Here is a 23,695-nt window from a genome sequence, read left to right as displayed (position 1 = left end):
CTCTTGTTTCTCGTCTCTCACACCGGTCCCTCACTATTTTCACTGTTAGTCGTATGTGTCGACTTTTTGTTATCGATTCACCCCGTCGTCTCGGGGCTTTTTGCCCGAAACACACGGGGAAAAATTGAGAGGTGGAGACCGCGGGGCGTGATGGCCACACTTTTTCGTCTTCTTCCTTCCCCCCACTTTTCCCCCGCCGCCTCTTTCCTTGTGGTCTCATCATCCGACCAGCCGACTGCCTATACACTACCTTTCCATTTCCTTCAACCATCCTCAATTTAGGTTCCTGTTTCAATAAACACACCAGTTTGTCCTTCACACTTCGGAATCTAGGTGAAATAGGTCCATACCGTACCGTCTTACTATATGAATGATATCCCACCATTTACTTATCTAGGTACTTTATTGATCCTAACTACAGTCTCCCTTAAACTTTATTCTGCTTTTCTTCGTATTACCGTATCACTGCCTCAGTTCTCACGATAACTTTCATATTAGTAGATTTTCAATGACTCGTCGGAAGCAACAAGACTGTACCCTTGTCATGGAACACTCAAAAGATGACTCAGCATTCTTTGACAGTGTCGCCTCAAGTTCAGAAGGAACTGAAATCGACGCCTCTCAACTGATGGCTCTGTTGGAGCAACACTCTGCAAACAATTCAGTTTTAACAGATGCTCCAATCGTTGCATCTCTACTTAAGAAGAATCCAATGGATAAAGAACTGTCACCTCTGACGGCGGCACGGGCCAACGAGATTCTATTTGCTGCGGGAATGCGTCCACATAAAAAGACTTCTGAAATCTGGGAACATTATAAATGTCTCAATGAAAAGCAGAATGTGGAATGTATCTATTGTTGGAAAGTTCTCAAAAGAAATGACAGTAGTACAAAGTCAATGTGGGGTCATATGAATGCATATCATCAAGATATTCTCAGAGATGGAACAACCCGAAAGAAGGTCAAAAGACCTGCTGGGTCAGGAGGCATGGATTTTGATGAGGTACTTTAGAAACACTAAATCACGAGCGCGCGTTCTTTCAGCATTAGTAAAAACAAAGTTTCAGCAGAATTCCTAATTTTCATGACCTTCTTTTTTCCAGACTCCAACTCAACCCTACGTGAAACGTGTACGCGGAGGAGGTAATTCATCATCAAATCCAGCGTCTCACGGCCTCCCATCAATGGTAAAAATGGATCAGAAACCAATGCTCGATTCCATGGCTTTCCTCCAACAACTCCAACAATCTGGATCTCTAACTGAAGCTGATTTCTCTTCTTTTGCTAATGGATCATCCCTCAATTTCCTCGATTCTCTTCCAAAATCTTCAGAAGTTATCAACATTAACAGTGGATTTGTGAAAAAAGAAGAGCTGGAAGATGATACTGAAAATCATGTCGAGGTAAGGAAAAGCTTATCAGTTCGATGACATGTCAGTCTCTTGGTGCTCTAGAATGTTGAGAAAAATTGACAGTTTGTGGGCGCTTGTAACGTATGATAAGGACCCAAAAAGATAAAGAAAAAGAGTGAGAACAGACGATCAGACACCGAAAACGGGAGAATTGAAATGGGAAAGACGTTGAACAATTTTATGACTGGAATTGCCAGTTTTAGAACCAGTTATGCAACATTTTGATTAGAAACCTCCGTACTAAAATTTTATTTTTTTAGGCAGCCTCATCTTCAAGTTCCGATGAACCAATTCGTAAATCTGAAAGTCCGGATGTATACGGATCTCCAAATACCTCTTCAAATGATCAAAATGATCAACTCGCGGCATTTGTGAGCAGTCTTTCTAATACCAATCCAATGATGTTTGCAATGCTCAATGCTGCTGGAGCAGGAAATTCTTCATCCCCTCAATTCCAAAGCACCCCTAAAATACCGACACCAAGTACGGTAAACGGATCAACTCGATCTGGATCACCACCTTCCACTCATGACACATCAAATGGATCCATGTCACCATCAAAATTGGAAAAAGATCCATCATCATTCTCATTGAGTGAAGGACATTGTGCAGCTCAATTGATGTCAATGGCTCTTGATTTGGAAATGACAATGTCTTATCACAAAAGAAGGTCTGATATCGAGTTATGTTTTGAAAGTAACCGAACTGTTGAAGAATTAGAAGGATGTAGAAAAGTAATTTGCTTAACCGATCTCGGAAAAGAAATTAGGTAAGTTCAAAGAGTATCGTGTCTATTTCAAAGTTACTTAACAATTTTTTTTTCAGAATAACTGAGCGAGTTAATGGAGCAGTTAAGGACACCGAACTTTGGGTCAAAACAGATTTTAATCAATTCCATTGGGCAATTCGTGGAAAATGTCAGAAATGTTTCAACAAAACTACCGTTTGATTTTCAAATCTTCATAGGAATCCACTTCGTCTAAGAACTTTTCTAAATTTAGAAACAATGCTTTATCTGTTTTCATTCCTTCCGTTCCACTCTCATACTAATTAATTAATTATTTTTGTTTGATTAACTAAATATCAAAACAATTTTCCCCATCTTTCCCAAACCGCGCTGGTCGTCACTTGTATACAACTTTCGAGACTTACATTACCGTTTTTGACATTTCTGTGCCCTATTTCATCGCTTTTAATTCAATATTCTTATCAAGTGTACGGTAACTTCTTTTTTTATCACTCATCATCATCAATTTTCCTATTTTTCCCTTATTCAGGGGATATTTCATATCTCAAATTGCCTTTTATGGAGTAATACATATTTGAACTATCCTATTTTAACGAGCAAACAAAATACAATTCTGAAACATCATCCAGAAAATATTTTCCGAATGGGGGTATTCGTCACCTACGCGATCTGAGGATTCTGCTTCCACCCGACTTCCAAGGTTTTATCGTTTGACATTTTCCCCGAAGAAAACCAAATCTGGAGTATTTTCCGCTGCTGCACATTTTTTCTTCGGTAGTAATTCCAGGACATTTTTTTCGTTCCTGATTTTGAGAGCTGAGTCAGCTGCCCTCTGCACAAAGGCAAATGATACGCCGAATGGTTCGGATAATAACGGGACGTCATTGCCCCCGTGGCGCCATCTGCCTCTGGGAGAAAGTCTGTGCCCAGTGCAATTGGAGTTTCTCGAAATATGAGTGACTGAATGCCAGAAAATTACATGCTTGTTGTCGGAGGTTAAATTGGAGTTGTATACGAGGAAAAAAAAAATTATTAGAAAAATGAAGAGATACGCAAAAGTTTTGATCCTCTGAATTCATACAGTTGGTGAAACAGTACATGAAAAACTACTACAGTATTGAACAATTTGAATACTCGCTAGCTCTTGCTCTTATCAAAAAAAGAAGTTCTCTGCAGAAATTATTCATAAATTATATCGTGTTGTTCCAGTAACCTTAACCTCTTTAGACTTTTTCTCATTTTCCGCACTTCTAAAGAAGAATGAATCAGTTCTAGATACTAATTAATTGAAAGACAACACTCGATGGCACCTCCTAACTTGAAAAATAAACAAAAAGATGCAAGTGCTTTCTTATCTAAAAAAAATATCATTTGAATATCATTTTATCAAATGAATATCATTTTCTCAGGTTGCAAGTGATGCGTCATCTCTAACTTCACCATCTCCTTCGTATGATGGTGGCTCAGAATCATCGACATATTCACCTCTTTCAAATCTATCTCTGTCTTCAACGAGCCATCGCTCTCGACGTGATTCTTTCAATTCATCGGCTTCTTCTTCTAGAAACAGTCCCAGAAGCATCAGAAGACGTCGTCTTTCTTCGGGAATTCGTAGCCGATCATCCCATTCATCGGGAATGAGGATTGGTTCTAATCCAAGTCGGAAGAGTATTTTGAAGAAATCGAGGAAGATATCTCCGTATAGAAGACGTTCACTTTCAAAGACAAACAAAATATCACCAACAAAAAATAAGAAAAAAATGCGTCCAGTTGGTGAATTTTCAAGAATTAAAAATCCTGCTATTCTGAAAAAAGGTTAGGATATATTTTTGATTTCCGATGCATTTTCAACTTAGATTTTTGAATATATAATCGAATTTGATATTTCAGTACGTGCTTTCATTTCGAATTACTCCGAGTTCGAGGCATTCACTCTTTCAGTCGATGGAATTCCGTTTGTAGCCTTGTCATTTATGAATTCCGATGCATCACTTCTTGAGAGATTCAAGAAAGGCCCAGAACCACCAACTCCGATGAAGAAACATACTAACGGTGAGCCAAAATTTATTCTGGGGATTGGTTAGAGAACCTGTATTCCAGGAGGAAACAGCCCTCGGAAACGTCTTCATTCAAGATCTTCTTCGAAATCAATTAGGTTCACTGACGAAGGACTTATGCCGAAAAAAACCAATAAACCTTCATCAGCCGACAACGAAGACAGTTTCCGCGAACTTGTCGAGACAGTTTCCGATGCATTGAGTCAGTTTCAGAAGATTTACCAATTCAAATTCATTATATTTACAGTTGAAAATGGGCGTCGAAACGATGATTTGTGGAAGGATCGGGCGAAAAGTGTTGAGAGATAATACGAAAAACGAGAAGAAAAGAAGAAACCGCGCTTGTTGACTTGAACTCTGAAAGTTAAAATGAAGAGTTATGAATTGAATTAATTTATTAACACTAACATTAAAAAAAACAACAAAAAATCATATGCAAGGGAAGAATGTGATTGACCCGTTGGGTACACACGAAACAATTGAGGAAAAGGGGTATAAGTTGACAGGCAGGAAGCAGTTGAAACATTGAAACACAAAACAAGAGAGATCAAAGAAAATGATTGATTGGGATCAACTGGGATCACTTTGAGAGATGATGGGGCAAGGTACGACAGAAATGGAAAAAGAGAACCGAGGAAGGTGATATGCATGAAATATGAACTGAATTCTGAACCAATTATAACTGTTGAGTGGTACGTGGCTCGATTTCAAACGAGCGACATGGTTCAGCGTGAGATGATGAGACATCAGAGGAGTATCTGAAATAGAAAACGTAGGTTATATATGTAAATAAATATGGCAATGAATAGCTCACCCTCCTATCCGAATTGAGAAATCGATTTGATTTCTAGATCTCAATTGACGTCTTCTGGGACAACTTCTAGTTCTGGGAGCTGATGGTTGAAGTATTGGACGTTGATGAGATGATGGACGAGTTATTGAAGGAATCGGATATGGATTACGGTAGGAACGAAGTGGTCGAGATGAACGATTTGTTGGCACTGATAAGCGATCATCTGATGGAGATACACGTGGAAGTAGAGACGTTGTATCATCGGATGGCCTGAACGAATGGGATACATAGATGTGTTTCGATGAGTTGAAATTAAAAATGGTTTAAAAAATTTTTTACACTGTCATATTCTTCTTGAATAACAGTACTCACCCAGAAGCTTTTTCAGGCGAATCCACTTTTGGATAATGTTTGTAAACGACATCAAATTGGCATAACGGACATCTTCGCTTCGAAAGTAACCATGGATCAACACATTTTGGATGGAATTCATGGCCACAGAATAGTACTCTCAATTCAGTTCCTTCTTCATAATCATCCAGACAAATAGCACATCTTTCAGGTGTTGAATGAGATGAAGACTGAGCAACTGATGTTAGAGAACCGAATACAGCCAGATAAGAAGAGTGTCTTGAAGAGGATCTATGTTGTTTCAGCCGGGCGAAGGTATTTCCCGTCTTCTTCTTCCCACTATCCACACTCTTTTCTTTCTGGAAATTTCTGATCTCCATTTTACTCAAAGCAGTTCTTGCGAGGGCACGAAGCCAGAGTTCTCGATGCATTGTAGGTTGACACCGAATCTTGATCACGACTAGAAGAGATACGAAAACAATCAAAACGACGAGTAATCCCAGTAAAGTTATGTTCAGAACTGTTGGACGGAAAACTTGAAGTTTGAGAACTTTCGATGGTTTCTCGTCAATAAATGAAATCCGGAGTTTTGCAACAGCTCCACGATCAGAAGCGGTTTTTAGTTCTGTGCGAAGACGCTCCGTTTCTTCATCATCGAGCACGATTATTGGAATTTTAGATCCACCAATCTGAAAAACAAACAGATTCTTTTGATGTACTCGATTGTAATACATTTTTGGTAGAATTCCATTCGTATCTAACCTTTCCACCATTCGAAAGGGCGGTATAATGACGCAAACGTTCTTACCACTTCTCTCTTTCTAATCTCCCACTATCCACTTACCGTCATTGGTCTCGCCGTTCTTTCCACTCTAGATGCTGGCCCAACGACCAATGCCATTGCTCCAGATTTTTCAGCGAATCGTGCTTGATTATCCAATGCAACACACCCAGTTAGAAATGGTTGAACATCATCAACAAAAACAACAGAGACGTGTTCGAAAACTGTGTGATCGAGACCTTTTCGACGAGCATCACAGGCACGGAATGAAGATACCTGTAAAATGAAATCTGTTGAGTTACTGTTATTGTCTTTTTTCGAAGTTTCCAAGATGATCAACTAACAAAAATGCGCAAGTCTACAGTACCCATAATCCCCATATTGCACCATTATTGCTCACCACGATCAAAGGAATTCAGGAATGAGAAGAGGGGTCATCAATGGGATTACACCATCTCATTTCCCTACCAAAATTTATGCGCCCTTTCCCGGCTCTTTTGAGCAACGCCGCCGCCCGTCTCGACTAAAAAGAAGTCCAGGACGGGTCGGAATAAGATGATGATGCCCCGGGAAGGGAGATGGTGAAAAAAGAAGAAGAAGATGTTGGAAGAAGGAGACGTAGTAATTGTGTGTATTATTTGTTTGTTGTATGTTTGTATCTCTATATTTGTCTTCTTTTTCTTCTTTCTATCCGTGTACTTGTTAGCACATGCATTGAACAAAAAGAGTCTCGAGAAGAAGACCAGACCCCTCCAAAAAGAAATTTCATTTAGCGTCTCGGAAAAGGAGACGGGCGGTCCGTGAGCCATTTCTCAAGTGCTCCCAAGAGAACCTATTTGACCTCCTTCTGGCTTGGCGCCTTTTAAGAGAGAAATGTTAAGGAAAATATTCACCTAATCGGTGATATATTGTATGAAAGGCCAGATGAGAAAATCTTTTGGGAGCCATCATGAATGATTTCTGGCTGATGAACCAGTTAGAAACGAAATGATGAAAACAAATGGAGGAGGTGCAGAGAATCCGAAAATGAAGACTATTTGAAATTTCGAGTGAACTATTCTCCAGAAAAAGAAACTCTCGAAATAAAATGGATGTCATTTTCATAAGTTACAGAATAATTTTGGCAGAATTTAGTTTCAGATAACTGTTCGTTGTATTACCATACGCTATACGGTGCCATCAGTTGAAACCTATTCTATTAGCCTATGATATATTGTGCCGATTGCCTTCGACACAGTGTTCAAAGACAACTTGAGCGTATGTTCTTCCAACCAAACCTTTTTACATCTTATTTGAATTCTTGTATTTGAATAGTTTATTTTCAATTCCTATCAAATAATGGACCTCCACCATAGGGTCAAAGCTTCTTTCTTTTCTAAATTTGATTAGTTTCTTCTCTCTGCCAGTACATCTTTCTCCTACAATTTTTCCTCTTTTGCAGCAGGAAATTGGACGAAAAGCCTCAGGGTCCGTTTCCCTAATGCATTGTGCAAATAGATACACACACTCACTAAATTGTATTCTCATTTCTGTGTCAAAAACCACAAAGGAAATCCGTTATCCCATTTTCCATGTGTTGCTCTCGGAGAAAACACAACAACTAATATTTTAGAGCGGTCGAAGAAACGGGCGGTTTTCCCTCTGGGATAGACTTCAAAAAACCGGGTTAAGCAGTAGAAGGAAAACACGCATTTTGTGTGAAAATATATCATCTGAAAGCTTCAGAGAATATGCCTCCAATTGCACACCAGATGCTCTGACAAATGGGTTTTCAATGAGAAAAAGGACATACCTGGACAATGTCTCCACCTGTTTCATAATTACTTCCGACAGCAGAGAAAGTACCAACGAGCTTGATCGTTTTTTCCTCTTGAGTACGATCTGTAATTAGTTAATTAGTGGTGAAAAGAGGAAGTGGCAGGTGGGCTAAATGGAAAGTACCCACGACCGAAATCACAGATATTTTGCATTAGATGAAACATCATGGAAACCAAAGCGAAATTAAAATGGTACGGTAAAATTTTGATAGTTTCCAGCTCAAAACTGAACAAGTTTTTATTTTTACCGCTGTTTGCATCTTTTGATTTTTAAAACTTCAAACTCTCTGAAGTCAATTTGAATATTTCCGAGTACTACCCGAAACTACGACAGTCAAAACTTAAAAAACGGAAAAACGTACCTTCATTGATATTCCTGTGCGTCACAAAAATATCGGCTTTTTCGGCGAATTTGAATTGAGAGGCGAGTGTAGTGTGGGAGACCGATGGACGTGCATCGACAATATAATTGGATGAAATAAGAAGTAATATGAATAACAGTAAGCGCATTGTTGACTGAATTATTGTTTAATTAGTGAAGAAGTGACATACACAATCTGAAAATTAGCAAAAATTGTAGAAGAAATGAAGGAGAAATGAGGAAAATAGTCGAGAGAATAAAAAGAGAAGAAAAATAAAAAAGATTGACATGGAAGAAAATGACAGGAAAAATGATGAGAAACGGAAATTTCTTGGTATCCATGGATGGACGAGAGAAACGAAAAGAGGTTTGTGTTCATAAAGTTTATCGAGTTTAAAAACGGGAAGGCTCGTTCCAGAATCATTGAAATACTCTTTCGGAGGGAGTTTTCTGGATCCTAGGTTCCGAAATGAGAAGAGAGAAGCAAGTTTCGAGTTGCTCTGTTCAAAAGTTTACGAAATTGGAACTTCCATCATGACTAATAAGTTGGTTTTTTGTTCCGAAAACAAGGAAAAAATCTTCTGAACTCAAAAGGCGAAGCATCTCTTTAAAAAGGTAACCGACTAAATCGACAGAAAAACGATTTGAAATCTTCTCGTTTCCCCTTACTTCTGCCTCCCGCTGTCATCATGTCGGCACCAGTAAAAAGAAGAAAAGCAATAAAAAATCAGTGTGAGGTCTCTCTCTTTCTTCTCTCTGTTCAACTCAGAGGTGTCACCTCTCAAAAGAGTTCGGGTTGTTCTTCTTCTGGTAGAAAGAAGGAAAAAAGAGAAACAGAGAGAGAGAGAGAATGAATGTTTTAGAAGGGGCGGTGCTTGTTGTAGAAGAGGAGATACGAGACATAGAGAAACAAAAAGAGAAACGAGAGAGACACAGAGAGGAAGAGAAGAAAAAACCATAAAATTGGATGGTTGAACGAGATGCATTTAGGTAGATCAAACAACCGACAGGGTTCACATGGATTGAAAAAAAAAACTCTACCCTAGAGGTTGTACAACGTGGAATGTCTCCAATTTTCGCTAAAAAACGTTGCTAAACTCACTGAGTGAAGTTCCAGGGGAATTATTAAATCCTTTTTGGAAACAACAATTCAAGAAAAAACATTAGGTCTTTTCTTCAAAAAAGAAAGATTTGGCTATAATGAGACTGTATTTTTCAGAATCAAAAAGGAAGGTCTGTAAAATGACAACAGAAATCAATGAGAGCGTACCGGAGAAAAACTCTAAAATCCATTGACGTCTACCCGAAATCGTGAATCGGACGAAGCGTATTGCGCGGTGCGAGAAAATAGAGATTAGAAGAAGAACCCATTCTACGTTTTATGTTTATGTGTTCTTCGGCACCACCGATACATTCAGATACACACATCTGTTGGGTCCCCCCGGCACAAGAAGACCACTTGAGATGGATAATAAAGAGCGAATATTTATGTACACCTAGATTTGATCTGACTTATTTTTCCCGTTTTCCTAATCCTAGAGTCAATTTTTATAGCTTTTGAATGACTGAACAGAACAGAGAAACGAGCAGAAATAGAGCAGATGTTCGAAAGGAATGGAAACGAGCGAAATGATCAGAAACATATGTGTATACTAGAAGGGGAAAGAGGCAAAAAGAAGACAGAGATAAGATTTATGACGTGGAATTGGTGGGTGAAGATTGAATTATGGGGATGGATTGAATGGGCACGCAACCGATGGAAAAATGAATGTATTTTCAAGAAGATATGAGATGGGAAGAAAGAAAAAGACTGGAAAAGTTTGAGTTCTATTGAAGAGATGTAAAATCTGGGTGAATATTGGAAACTCGTGTAGAATTAGAACAGTTTCTCAATCACAGAACGGTGGGGAGTATTCCGTTGGACATTTAGACACCAATGCGTTCAAATTTCTAACTCAGTATGCACTCTACAATGATAGTGAAGAAGACAATGAACGGCTACCGTATCAGAAAGAATGAATAGCACAAATATGTTTCACTTCCGATTCAGTACATATCAATGCACTCTATTATCTTTTGTAGAACAAAAAAGAGAGAAAAGGTCAAAAAGAAGAAAAAAGAGAGAGAAGAAAAGGGTGGTCCTGGTGTTATCTGTGAGTGTGAACACAAGAAGAACAGGAGGGAGAGAATAAGAAGAAATAGAGAAGGGGCGAGAAGAGGGCGGCTCACACAAAAAGTGTTGTGGTGACAGGTTGTGATGGTTTGTGGTGATGGATTATTGACGGCAGAACGATGGAACGCTTCCAAGATACTTTACGATGAATTGCACCCACAAAAAACGACGGAGATCGAGTGGATTAATTGAACAAGAGAGGGGAGAGGATAGAACGAATATGTGAACGACACATTTTGAATTTTATATTCAACATAACTTTAAACAATCAAGAAAATGGAATCAGATCAGAACTATTATTCTTTATCTGGAAGCTCTTTCAAACTAAGTAGCGATATTTAAAAACTGAGGAAAACCGACTCACAAAAAACCATACTTGCAAATTTACGGCCCGGCCCGGCAAGGCCCGAAGGCCCGGCCCGGCCCGAAGGCCCGGCTTCAAAAAAAGGTACCTATTTTTTACCAAATTTTTTGAAATTTTACATTAAAAACTTCAATTTTTTGATGCATAACTATCTTTTGATTGAATTCTGAAGTATAGTCAAAAATTCGACATTTTTGGGAAAAAATTCAAAAAAATTCAAAAAAAATTCAAATTTTCGTTCAAAATTTCAGTTCAAATTTTTCAGCCGGGCCTTCGGGCCGGGCCGGGCCGGGCCGGGCCTTGGAAATTCTCGTCACGGCCCGGCCCGGCCCGGCCCGGCCCGTTGCAAGTATGCAAAAAACAGATCCAACATATTCCACTCACTAAAAGAACTTGGATACTCAAAAAAGTGCCGAAAAGGGAGTGTCGGAACTATTTTACCCGTAAATAAGACGAATGAAAGTGAATATTCTTCTTCTTTTCTCATATTTTTATAGCTATCGATGGTGCAGAAATTGAAGAAAGAGTTCGAAGAATAAATGAAAAAGTGGAAATCCATCATATTGTGGTTTCTCTTTTCTTTGGAAGAGCCAGCACACCGACCGCCACGAGACTAAAAACGCAACTTTTTAGATGGAAACGCGACGACAATCGTGTCGGCAAAGATAAAAGGAATGGCCGGCGGAGAAAAGAAAACATTGATAAAAAATGGGGAGGAATGAAGTGAGAATGGAAGAATAGAATACGGGAAAAATGAGAGACGAAAATGGGAAAACTGACTGAAGAGGGAGAGTAGAAGAAGGCGATTGGATGATGACCTTGGTGTGAAATATGAACGGACGAATGGTGTGAACTTTTTAGTGAATAAAGAGGGGAAAGGAAGAAAGAAGAAGCTGAACGAAGAAACATGAGTTTTTTTTTAAAAGAAGATGACTCTTTCGGAGAGTGATCGATGAGAATTGAAGCCAATTTAAATGGAAACCCTCTTCACATTTTTTGAATTTGAGTGTCTCCTGCCCATCTGATGGATGGTGTGCTCTCTGGGATTGAGTTCAAGTGACAAATTATTGGATTGGAGATTTGAATTTTATGCGGAAACGTTACACGGGTTTTTAGCAAAAATATGAATACCTACATTTCGGGGGCATGTAAGAAGAATCATCTCCTTCATATTCTAGAGTATAACTCAGAAGAGAAGTAAGCATCCGGTATCAGCGTTCTATTAGATTTTCAATACCCAGAAGCTTGAAAATCTCATAAAACTGACTCTTACTATGTAGAATGCTTATTGAAAATTCTAATTGCGTATAAAATTTGAAAGCGTTCATTCCAAATTACAAACATATGGTCAAGAAAATCGTAAAATGACAGAAAACTCATAAAAATAGTGATTGTTCTCCCAGAACCTAATGGTCCTTCTTCTTCTTCCTCCGTCAATGTTTCTTCGTATTCTTATCTTGAGAATACATTGAGGGTGGCCATAAAATCTTCTATTCTCTCTTCTTCTTCTCCTTCTATCCATAAAAATGTTATTAGATTGATTTCTTAAGAAAAATCAACGAAAATAGCAGAAGAAGTTGGGAGAAAAATAGATTTAAGCGGCAATACTTCAAAGACGAATTGATCTAATCCAGGCCACTAATCACCTCTTATCGCCTTCTCTTATCACGAATTTTCACTTTTGAATTGTGAACAGAATAACGGAAAAGATGAAGAAAAGAAGAAGAAGAAGAAGAAGACTATATGTATTCGTTTGCTTTACATTTACATATCATTGCAAATCGGAATCGGTTATACGGAAAAGATAGAAGAAAAAGAGGAAAATGAAAGGGAGAGAAATGGAGTGAAAGAGGAAAGTGTGACAGACAAAACACATAACTGTTTGATAAACGAGCATTTGAAAGATGAAGAAGAAGAAGAAGAGAAAGTGCTAAATGGTGGAAGAAATGAGAAGAGGATTCTGCTGTAGTTATGAATAGATTCTAGAGTGGGGGATTCAGTGAAAAACTGAAATTTCTCATTGAGGTAACTGTTGAACTATCATGCTGAGCTGTATAATATTATAGCCTGTATAAATAACTTCTTTCTGATTATCAAAAGCGTTTCGAGTGATCACTTGATACAATTCAAAAAGGCACCGCCTTCAATATACTTTTACGATCACATTCCCATTCTCGCAACACTTTTTTCCGCCTATCACTTATTTTATCTTCATCTTATCACTGTATTCCATCCATTGCTTCTTTAAATTTATGATGTGGAAACCTCCTTTGATGAGCAACCGATTCAAGAAAGATAATGGAAGAAAGAAGAACTGAATAGAGTTGGAAAACAAGATACCGTAAAAACTGTATTAGAGCGACATGTCGCTCTATTTTTCAATCACCTCTCAGAAAAATGTTGTGGTTTCAGAAACTCATTAAAGTTAAACGGAAAAACTTTTTGAAAGTTCTATTTGTTGATCTAGAGGTTACTATTCACGCTGCTTCTATTCAGAACCAAGAAAATACACTAGGATAATCATGTTCATGAATCCTGAGTATATATGGGTGTCGTTCTATTAGAGGTGTTGTTCTATTAAAGGTGTCGCTCTAATGCAGTTTTTACGGTATACATAGAAAGAGTTATTTAGAACAGGAAGAAGCAATTAGAAAGTGTCAATGTCTGTTTACATAAAGGAATGGTGCAACACTTGTCCGTTTGGAAGAGGTCAAGTCACGGCTAAGAAGGGAAAAAGAGAGGGAAACTTACAATTGCCCTTGAGGAGGTGTTAGGTTGGAGAAATGGGGTATCAGGTTGCACGATGAATCGAAGAGTATGCAGGAAGAATGTGATAACGAGCAGACGACCGTTTTGGAAAACATTCAATGCTGGAGATAGATTTGAATCAATTCCTTGATTTATTATTCGTTACTAGCTAAGTTTGGATCATTTCTCGATTATACACCGGAACGGAAACATCCAAATCTTGAAATTAGAGACATACGAAGTATTGAAAAAGTAAAACATCTAGATTTGAGCAACTATCTTGAAACTGGCATAATACAACCTATGCTCTATTCAGTCATCAGTTTCTAAATTCATGTTTTGCTTGCTCTTACTGCGCACTACGAACTGATTAACACAGTCTATTATAAAAAACGTAGTAGAATAAATGTAGATTTGAATGATTTTATGTATGATTCGAAATGGAGGACCCAGAAAGTTGACGTACAAGCTGCCCACAATGTTATATGCCGTTTGAACGAAGGGCGCGAGGAGAACGGCGCACAAAAATCCCGCGTCTGCGTACCTTCCCTATTCATAGTGGCCGTCGCGATCCCGGTTTTTGTCCGTACATAGGTTTCCCCTACCCCGACACCTCTTTTCATTCGTATCGCTTCTTCGGCTTATTAGCTAAGATCAAAGTGTAGTATCTGTTCTTATCGTATTAACCTACGGTATACACTCGAATGAGTGTAATAAAGGTTATATGATTTTTGGAACCTAGGAAAGACTCGGGGCTTGCTCCGACTTTCCAAGGGTCGTCCTGGCGTTGCACTGCTGCCGGGCTCGGCCCAGTCCCCGTGGGGACAAAAATGAATACTGTGCACAATTGGAAAAATCGTCAAATACATCAAAAAATGTTTCAGACAATGCTTAAAAAACCGCGGGAAGTTGAAAAATAGAATATTAAGAACAGAAAGTACGAGAAAGTTTCAAATAAGTTGAAAAGAGTTAAGAAAATGTGCAGACAGTTTGAAGAAATTAGCACATAGGTAAATAAGTAAATATTTGAAAAAAAAGAAAAGAGACTTGGCTGTTCAAAGAGTACAACATGGGAAAAAGCAGAGTGTGAAAAATCTATTTAAAAACATTGACATGGAAACATGTAGTAATATGCTTCTCTGAATCTGAATTTTGCAGAAATCTGAAAAAGGAAGGTTTTCTTCTGCGAAGTCCTCATTCCGAACCACTTCATTCGATAGATTGTGATGTTACAGTAGCTTGGTTTTTAAAAAGTTCGTTGCCTTGTCTTCTGAAACTGAAAAATAATGATTTTCAATTCCTGAACCCCTATTGAATCATTGAATACCTTCATATTTTAATTTCAGTCTAGTTCGTTCAGAAAGTTATGAAATGTCGTCTCCACGTGGTCTCTACCTCCATGTCTTTCCTTATCATTTTCATCTCTCGAGCTCTCTTTTGTCATAATTGAACGGAACCTCCCACGTGATATTGTCACTTTTAAAACATCTTTCTTCTGTTTTTTTCATATTGTTCTGTCAATATTTTCATCATCTCAGATCATCCTTTTTCTTCATTTTTCTAATTCTTATCGTCTTTTTATTCTACTTTTCTTCCCACGACATCTCTTTTCTTCTTTTTCTTCTTCTGATGTACCTATACACCGAAATAACTCACTTATCTCTATATGAGTTGCCAATGTCAAGAAGTGAGAGATCATATGATCTGAAGAAACGCAGATAGAGAAACAGTGTGTCTACAAGACATGAAGATAGGGTTTCTCTCATCTCTTTCTCAAACTTTTCTTTGATTTTTCACTCCTTTTTCTCAACTTTTTCTCTCAAACAATATGCACTTTTTAACTAGTTTCATATTGATTGAATGAACAAAACAATGACGTTTCCATGAGTCCTGTTTCTCTTTTTTCAGTAAATATTTATGGTTGACCATGTCTTGTGACTCATTGATCTTGTAGACTACAAAAACATAATAGACGAATCGGAGAGACGCAGATATATCGAGACAGCTGATCATTTTCTTTTCTTCTGATGAGCTATGGATTTCTGTGCTTTGATTTGTTTCAAACTTCATCTAGCTGTTTTTTTTTTTAGTTTTTGATCTTTTAATTCTTGTAGAAAAGTGACGTCATATCAAGTGAGTCTAAGGTTTGTAGACGCAAATTTGAACCCAAATAAATAGAGTCGTTACTCGTAGTCTTAGGTGTAGCATAATATTGAAAAACTATTAGTGAAAGTTAAACTTAATGAAAAGACAGGACCTGAAGTATGGAATGGTTCTAGATGGTGAAGAGAATGGTACCGTATTCAAAAGAAGCATCAACTCGTTTCTTACCTTTGTTTTTCAAAAAAAAACGTTCAGTTAAATGAAAACTTTAGAATACATTGCAGTGATTTTCTAAAATCCTGGTTTTCAGAGCATGTAGTCTGCCTTGAGTGAACAGAGAATTTGTGAAATGACATCTCATAAATCCACACATAACCACCAGAACTTATTTCTTTTCTCTTTTCTGATGAAACTAATTTTGCCTTTTCGACTATAGATATTTTATCATTTACACCCCTATCTATAATATACATATTCTGGAAAAAAACTGGTTCTCCAGTGATAACATTTTGAATGCAACTTGCGAATCAATTGAAGCATTGATCAAATACCGTATTATCATTTATCGAAGTGAATATTTTTAAATTTTGAAAACAAGAACTGAAGCACAACTCGTATTGAAAGTCGGAAAAAATTTTGGAGTACAGTAATGCAAGAATTAAAAAACTCCCTATTGTCCTGATCTTTTCAAAACTCGTTTTTTTTTCAAAATTTCATAAAGTTCAGTATTTTCGAAAACTCTAAAGTATTGCGCTGCTCGAAAAAGTGTTTTTCGTAAATCAAATGTTTAAATGAATAGTCACAAAAAAGTTCAACAAAATAGAGTGGTGTTGAGCTACCATATCAAAATTTTCATTTGTGTCAATGTTTCACTAATGCACAATTATCTTATTTTGTCTTAACATCATATCAAAATTTTAAACCATTTTCTATATTTACTCTTCCTATTTTCGTTTATTCGTTGAGAGTAACAAATAGGAGTTTCTCTCAGGACGTTCCTCTCTATTTCGTTGTCATTTCCTATTTATTGCAGAATATTCTCTGCTCTTGAAATGATAAAATTAATGATTTCTTGTTGACCATTTCCTTAATAATGCTTTGAATGTTGTTTGTGTCATGATGCCGGTGCATTTACAGTTCACGAGCATTACATGTGAATTGGATGACATGTATTTTTCAGAAATTGGTAACTCTTTAGGTTAGAAAGTTGGCAATTTGTTCGTACTCTTGAATATAACAACAAATCTGAAAGGAATATTTCCAGACAATCTAGTTCTGGAGTTTGCAGTTCTTTTTCCTATTTCTGAGCACACCGAAATGACCCATTCACTTATGAATTTCCGTTTACTAAACTGTCAATAGAATCAGCTTCTTTACGGTTGTGTCATAAATTTTGAATGACATTTTTCTGATTTTTTATGCTTCAAATGAAAGACTAATTTGTAACGACTCAAAGTTTTGATGTTGAGATTGTACACAAAAAATGAGAAAGACTGTCAGGAAACGTGTTTACTAGGAAGGAATAGTGACTGGATAGGATGAAATTATCTTGATTCAGAAGACTCGAGGCATAAATTTTATTACACTGCTCTTAGAAAAGGGCATCTCCGAAGATTAGTAAATTCTTGGTTTCTTCCAAATTCAGAATTATAAACTAACGAAAACCAAATATCATGGAACCAATCAAGAATTCCCTACCATTTTTATATCTTTTCTCTATCAAGAACACTATTTTCTACTTCGTAAATGACCCTTTTTTCGTCTTTTGAATTGATCATAAAACACTTAAAATTCCTCTTCCATCAGCATTTTCCTTTTTTCTTTTTCTCTCCGAACCAGTCAACGAAGGTGTTTCTGGGAGTCTTATCAGTATTTGTTTTATCAATTCCTTGTCTTCTCTCGACTCACTCAATTCTGAATTCTGATTTTGATAACTCCCACTCACTTCTCTCCGTTTTTTCTTCCAATTTTTTTCCAAGAAAAGTTATTTCGATTCAGAATGGACGAAGAGTTCGATGGCGACGTGCCAATGTCAGATCCCTTTCTGTCATTGGTCACAAAGTTAGATGACATTGCACGTGAGTTTGACACCGAATTGATTTAGGAAATACAGAGATTTTCAGCGTTTCCTAGTAATGATTCTATGGATTTTGATATGGATCAAAACTGGCAGGAACCAGGACCTTCACAACAACATGATCCAACTTTACAGGGAAATCAACACAGTCCGCCTCAAGAATTTTACGAAGTTGATGGGCAAGTTTTTGAATTATTTATTTCCCAAAATGGATTAATTGGACTGCTATTCTGTACCATTAGTAACTTTTTTTCTTGACCCATTTTGATAATTTACATTTCAGGCAACACGACGTGAGTCGAATACAATCTCTACTGAAAAACAATAATGAAGACTTCTATTCAATGAGATTTTCTCCGCCCATATTTGATCTCGGAGGAGGAGGAAGAGGACCTTCTTTAGCCTCAACTCAACCAATATCTGGAGAAGGTCCTGCAAGTATGCTCAATCCATTACAAACATCTCCATTAACTGGAACATATCCTGCTGATGCCTATCGGCCTCTCTCACTTGCTCAACAATTAGCTGCTCCTGCAATGACTCCTGGAGGACAATCTTCTCTTTATGTGAACACAAATGGTACAATTGATCAAAAGGTAAGAAAGAAAAACGGAATTGAGAGGGCAAGTTTTACGATGAAAATGTTGCAGCACGGGTGTTCTTATCACCCAAAAAACGGACAATAAATGTCAAAACTGAGAGAAAAAATGGAAATAAAAAAGAAGTTAGTCAGTAAAACTGACATGATATTGACATTACAGAAAATCTGAAAATACATTCCATGGAAAACAAAGTATAATCTTATTTTTCAGAGTTATCCACATGAAATGCTATCTCCTCCTCATCATACATCAATGACCCCTCAACCTTATGTTGAACCAATGGAACTTATAAACGGGTACATGTCTCCGTACAATCCAGGTCTCTTTTATTCGTCTTCTCTCATTTTCTGAACCTCATTTTTCAGCTCAGGGACAAACTTATCATACTTATCATCAATCTCATACTCCACATCAAATTCAACATCATCATCAACATCATTTAAATCGAATTTCAAGTCAACCAACAATCCATGAACATCCAGAACCAGTAGAATCACCACCAATTGAAGAAGTTCCAGAGACGAAGCCGACGAAAATTGTGGAAGTGAACAGTCCATCGAGTCCACAGAATATGAAGGAAGAACTTCTTCGAATGCTAGTCAATATGTCTCCAAGTGAAGTTGAAAAACTGAAAAACAAAAAGACTGGAGCGTCGTCTTCGTCGACTAGAACTTATCAAAAACCATCAAAAGTTGTGATACAAGAACCGGCTGAAGATGAAGATGATGAAGATGATGACAGTGATTCTGGAGAACCGTCATCTCAAGGAAATACTGTTATTATTAGGAGTGAGTTATACTGAAGAGAATATCTTTAACTCCAATGTTAATGATTACAGGGCCAAAAACAGAACGACGCACTGCCCATAATTTGATCGAGAAGAAGTATCGTTGTTCTATAAATGATAGAATTCAACAATTAAAAATACTTCTATGTGGAGATGAAGCAAAACTGTCCAAGTCAGCGACACTTCGAAAAGCAATCGAACATATTGAAGAGATTGAACACGAGAATCATGCGTTGAAATTTCAAGTAGATCAAATGAGAAAAACGCTTCAGATGAATGGATTACCAGTGAGTTATTCAAATATTTTCAAAATAAGGAAAATTCCTGGATTTAGTACCCAGAACCAATTCAATACTCTGATTATGCAATCCAGTCGCCAGCTGAATCATCTCCATCTCCGCCAAGAAATGAGAGAAAAAGATCTAGAATGAGTACGAATACTCCTGTTAAAAATGGAACAAGAGACAATTCTAGAGTGACACTTTTTGCAATGCTCATGGCTGTTATGATTTTCAATCCAATCGGGTAAAACGATTCAAAAAGAATATAGTTCATTAAATCAATATATTTCAGTTTACTTGCTGGAAGTTCTCTGTTTTCTACAGCATCTGCAGACACGAAAGCCCCGATTGCATCTCCATTTGAGCACGGACGAGTGATCGATGATCCAGATGGAACAACAAATCAAACTTCTTTTTGGGGCCTTGATAGCACTCTGATTTGGTGTGTAAATGTCCTCATGGTTCTGTTTGTTATGATCAAATTGATGGTTCATGGAGACCCAGTTCAAGACTTTATGTCTCCAACATGGCAATCATTTGTTTCAACCAGAGAAAAAGCAAGAGAAGAATTGAGATCCGGAAATCTGAAAGAAGCTCAAAGACAATTCAGAGAGTGTTTGGTCGCACTGGGTTGTTGGATTCCCTCACCTGGAATAGAATCATTTGCATATGTTGCATGGGAATGCTTCAGACATCTTTTGAATTGGTTATGGATTGGAAGATATATGGCAAGAAGGAGGAGATCTACAACTAAACCAGTATCGGTGGTTTGTAGAAGTCATGCACATACAGCTGTTCTCTACCATGAAATTCATCAGGTTTCGTTTTTTGAGTATACGAAGTTTCAGCTTATTTCTGTTACTTTCAGCTTCATCTGATGGGCATAACTGGCCACAGTAACGATGGTGATGACCCGAGAACATTGCCAGGCCTCTATCTTTCCCTTTGTGCTGTGAACATGGCTGAAGCTGCTGGAGCATCAAATGATGGTCTTCCACGTGCAATCATGGCTCAGATCTACATCGCAGCATCGATTCGTTGCCGTCTTGCACTTCCCAATCTGCTGGCTCCATTCTTCTCCGGGTACTTCTTACGAAGAGCTCGAAGACACGTTCGACGGGCTCCAGAACATTCTGTCTCTCATTTATTATGGATATTCCATCCGGCAACAAGAAAATATATGTCAGATCCAAAAAGGTTAGAGCATGTGTTGAGTTCGAAACAGAAACTGTTGCGGTTTGGATCATTTGTTGAAGATGAACAATGTAAGCTTTCTTATTTGAACTAAACACATATTTCTGTTTTTAGTATCTCCATTGGCTCGAATTCGAACAACTCTTAAAATATACCTACTCTCAAAACTTGTTCAAGAACTTGTTGGTGGAGATGAAATATTCACGAAAAATGTGGAAAGAATCCTGAACGATAGTGATCGCCTTGACGATGAAGTTGACGTCGTTGATGTATCGAGACTTCTTGTTTCTATTTCAACTCAATGTGCTGCGTTGTTAACAAATGAAAAAGATGAATCTGCAAGTCTGTTTTTTTTCTTCTCAGCTTTTATTAAATCCTCTTTTTATTCAGAATTCGGTTCTTGGTTGACTCGAAATGGAGATGCTTGTTGTACGTGGTGGACACATGTTTTAACTTGTGGAATCTATTGGAGAAGTAATAAAAATGAATTGGCAAGACAGCACTATTCATTGATCAGAAATTGCCCTCCGAAGATTTTGACAGAGTAAGTTTATTTCTAATTTGATTACTTTTCAATTTTGTGTTTCCAGCAATCTAGGCCTTGCTGTTGGCCATGCTCTCTGTGCTCGAAAAATATGTATAGATGACAGAGATTCTCCGAAAGTCAGTCAATATGTATGTATTCACACGAAGAAAGCATTAGAATCTCTTCGTCTTTTCTCCACGTCATCTAGAACTTCTGGAGTTGTTTCGGGAATTCAAGAAGGAACGAGAAGAATGGCATATGAATGGATAATGAATTCATTATTAGATGCATGGAGATCAAATCTTTTCTCTTCAAAACCTTACTGGACACAAACATTCAAAGGACAATCAACATTCAGCACTTTATATCAAGAAGCTTATAATCATTATGCAGTTATCAATGGAACAAGAGGAGACTGCTGGAGGGTTTGTTGGAATTTCAGTTGTAAATTTAGTAATAATGATTGTTTTTCAGTTATTTGTTTATGAACTGACGTGTCGAATGTTGAATGGAGCAAATCCACAAGCCACGTGGACAGGTGTTAGACGTGTTCGATCAACAAAAATGGATGCTGTTCGAGGGAGAGTAAGCATGAGAAGGTCAGCTCAGCCGGATGCTTTCCATCTCCATACACTGGTCAAACTTCATTCTTCAATGGATCTTTAGATAATATTAAAATATTTGAACAAAACACGAATTTATTCAAAATGATGACGATAAATATGATTATATCAGTTAGGTCAAGATGTACAGACACAAATAAAACAAAATACTGTCGGACAGGTGGAAAGAGAGAGAGAGAGAGGAAATAGGATGGAATCAAGGTATCCAGGATACTATACTTAAGTATCTTTGTGATATTTTTAGAGCCCGTTGGGTTGGGGGATTACTGGATACAATTCGTTATTATTAACTTCTTAGAGACGTCTGCGAACGCAAGCTCCCTGGAGTGGCTCGTAAGCTCCTGCGCATTGGCAGATTCCAGCAGAGCAAACAGCTCCTGGAACACAAGCTGGGGCAGCAGCAATAGCGACTGGGGCAGCACATGGGGCTCCGAGTGCAACTGGGACGACTGGGGCGACTGGGATGACTGGTGGTGGGACAACTCCGTAGATGGTACGGGCAACACAGACAGTTCCTTCTTGGATAAGCTCTGGTGGGCAGAGGCAAACTCCGACGGAGCAGACAGATCCTCCTGTGCATTCGACTCCTGGCTCACATGGGGATCCTGGGAGAGCTTGTGGGATGAGACGTCCAGCAACAACTGGAGCTGGGGCGACTGGGATAGCTGGTTGACATCCGATGACTGGAGAGTAGACGACAGCTGGATTAGCACAGGCACAGGCTCCGGAGACACATTGAGCAGCTCCGACGCATGGGGCAGCACATCCGAGTGGTGGCTGGGCAGCGATCACTGGGGCTGGTGGAGCAGCGAATGGAGCAGCGAAGACTGGAGCTGGGGCTGGAGCGAGAACTGGGGCTGGAGCAAGGACTGGAGCTGGAGCGTAGGCTGGGAGTGGAGCAGCAATTGGAGCTGGAGCATATGCTGGAGCGTAAGCTGGAAGTGGAGCTGGGGCAACCTGGAAATAGCCACGAATCTGAATAGTTAGAGATATTGGATTAGAAAATGGATGAGCAACATTCAAACAGATTAGTCAGATTCATGTCCATTAACCGTTTTAAGGCTGTAGTTCTCAATTTGAATTTGGTAAAAGGAGAATCACTGGAAATTACATCTTGGAATCAGTGGATGAATGATTTGTTGAATATTCAAAGAGAAAACTCACTGGTGGGGCAGCAGCTACAGTTGGAATGCAGACGGAAGCCTGGCAGACAGCCGGTGCGGCACATGGAACAGCAGCACTGCACGCAGAGTACAGAGGAGCTACTGAAATAAATATATATATAACAATATGGATATGAGATGAAATATAGTAAGAGAGAAAACTAAACTATGAGAATGCTGAAAAATAAAAGAAACAGTACCTGGCACCTGAGCGGCGGTGAGGGCGAGGAGTGTGGCGCAGATGGTAAGTCTGAACATTGGCTTCTTCGTTCTAAGTCTTCAATGGAAGTGGTTGAATGGCACCCTGCTCCGATCTTAAATACCACCGAAAAGACGGAGGCGGAGGCTGTGAATCGCAATGGCAAAAAAGTTGCCGGCACGGAAAAAGAGGTGCGACGCGGTGCGGCTGAGGGGACGAGCCAATTGTAAACACATTGCAATGCGGAAAAAAAATGTGCAAAAGCGGAGCTGGACCGGGTGAGAAACACAGTGAGAGACTGTTCATTTATTCGAGAGAATATTGAAAAGGGGTCTTGACTTTCGACCAGAAGGAATGTTGCCATTTTAGCAAAAGAGGGAACAGCACATAGTTGAAGGGGTTTTTAACCGTCTGGTGGAGTGGACTGGATAATTTTTCGAACTGATTTAGATGCACTCTCATTTTCAGTTTATCAATCTCAACACTTCTCTGTCTTCAGATCAAACCAGTTTAATGATATTCTTTCAGCCGAATC

At 38.4% G+C, this 23,695-nt stretch overlaps 4 protein-coding genes and 1 pseudogene across 5 annotated transcripts; 2 read left to right on the top strand and 3 right to left on the bottom strand.

Moving 5' to 3' along the window:
• Positions 1–508: 508 nt before the first annotated feature.
• On the top strand, positions 509–2,361 carry GCK72_010224 (uncharacterized protein; the record flags this gene model as incomplete). Its single annotated transcript, XM_053727752.1, has 4 exons — positions 509–1,003; positions 1,104–1,403; positions 1,673–2,181; positions 2,238–2,361. The coding sequence occupies 4 exons, from the start codon at positions 509–511 to the stop codon at positions 2,359–2,361; spliced, it is 1,428 nt and encodes a 475-aa protein (XP_053587329.1).
• A 1,204-nt stretch (positions 2,362–3,565) lies between these two features.
• Positions 3,566–4,453, bottom strand: GCK72_010223 (annotated as a pseudogene). The gene is made up of 2 exons: positions 4,440–4,453; positions 3,566–3,965 (listed from the first exon to the last, which is right to left on the bottom strand). Coding segments are annotated over exons 1-2 (414 nt in total).
• Positions 3,921–4,526, top strand: GCK72_010222 (uncharacterized protein; the record flags this gene model as incomplete). Its single annotated transcript, XM_053727751.1, has 4 exons — positions 3,921–3,975; positions 4,051–4,212; positions 4,261–4,419; positions 4,465–4,526. The coding sequence occupies 4 exons, from the start codon at positions 3,921–3,923 to the stop codon at positions 4,524–4,526; spliced, it is 438 nt and encodes a 145-aa protein (XP_053587328.1).
• Positions 4,527–4,893: 367 nt separating this feature from the next.
• On the bottom strand, positions 4,894–8,469 carry GCK72_010221 (uncharacterized protein; the record flags this gene model as incomplete). The annotated part of the gene is made up of 6 exons (XM_003104150.2): positions 4,894–4,975; positions 5,032–5,280; positions 5,383–6,050; positions 6,206–6,418; positions 7,935–8,023; positions 8,322–8,469. 6 exons carry the CDS (start codon positions 8,467–8,469, stop codon positions 4,894–4,896), a joined length of 1,449 nt encoding a protein of 482 aa, XP_003104198.2.
• A 13,623-nt stretch (positions 8,470–22,092) lies between these two features.
• GCK72_010220 (uncharacterized protein) lies at positions 22,093–23,219 on the bottom strand (the record flags this gene model as incomplete). The annotated part of the gene is made up of 3 exons (XM_053727750.1): positions 22,093–22,773; positions 22,963–23,063; positions 23,162–23,219. The coding sequence occupies 3 exons, from the start codon at positions 23,217–23,219 to the stop codon at positions 22,093–22,095; spliced, it is 840 nt and encodes a 279-aa protein (XP_053587327.1).
• Between the last annotated feature and the right edge of the window lie 476 nt (positions 23,220–23,695).

This window comes from Caenorhabditis remanei, chromosome III (assembly GCF_010183535.1).
Source record: "Caenorhabditis remanei strain PX506 chromosome III, whole genome shotgun sequence".
Classification (NCBI taxonomy): domain Eukaryota; kingdom Metazoa; phylum Nematoda; class Chromadorea; order Rhabditida; family Rhabditidae; genus Caenorhabditis; species Caenorhabditis remanei.
The sequence above is the reverse complement of the archived record's forward strand: the minus strand, read 5'-3'. Positions and strand labels throughout refer to the sequence as shown.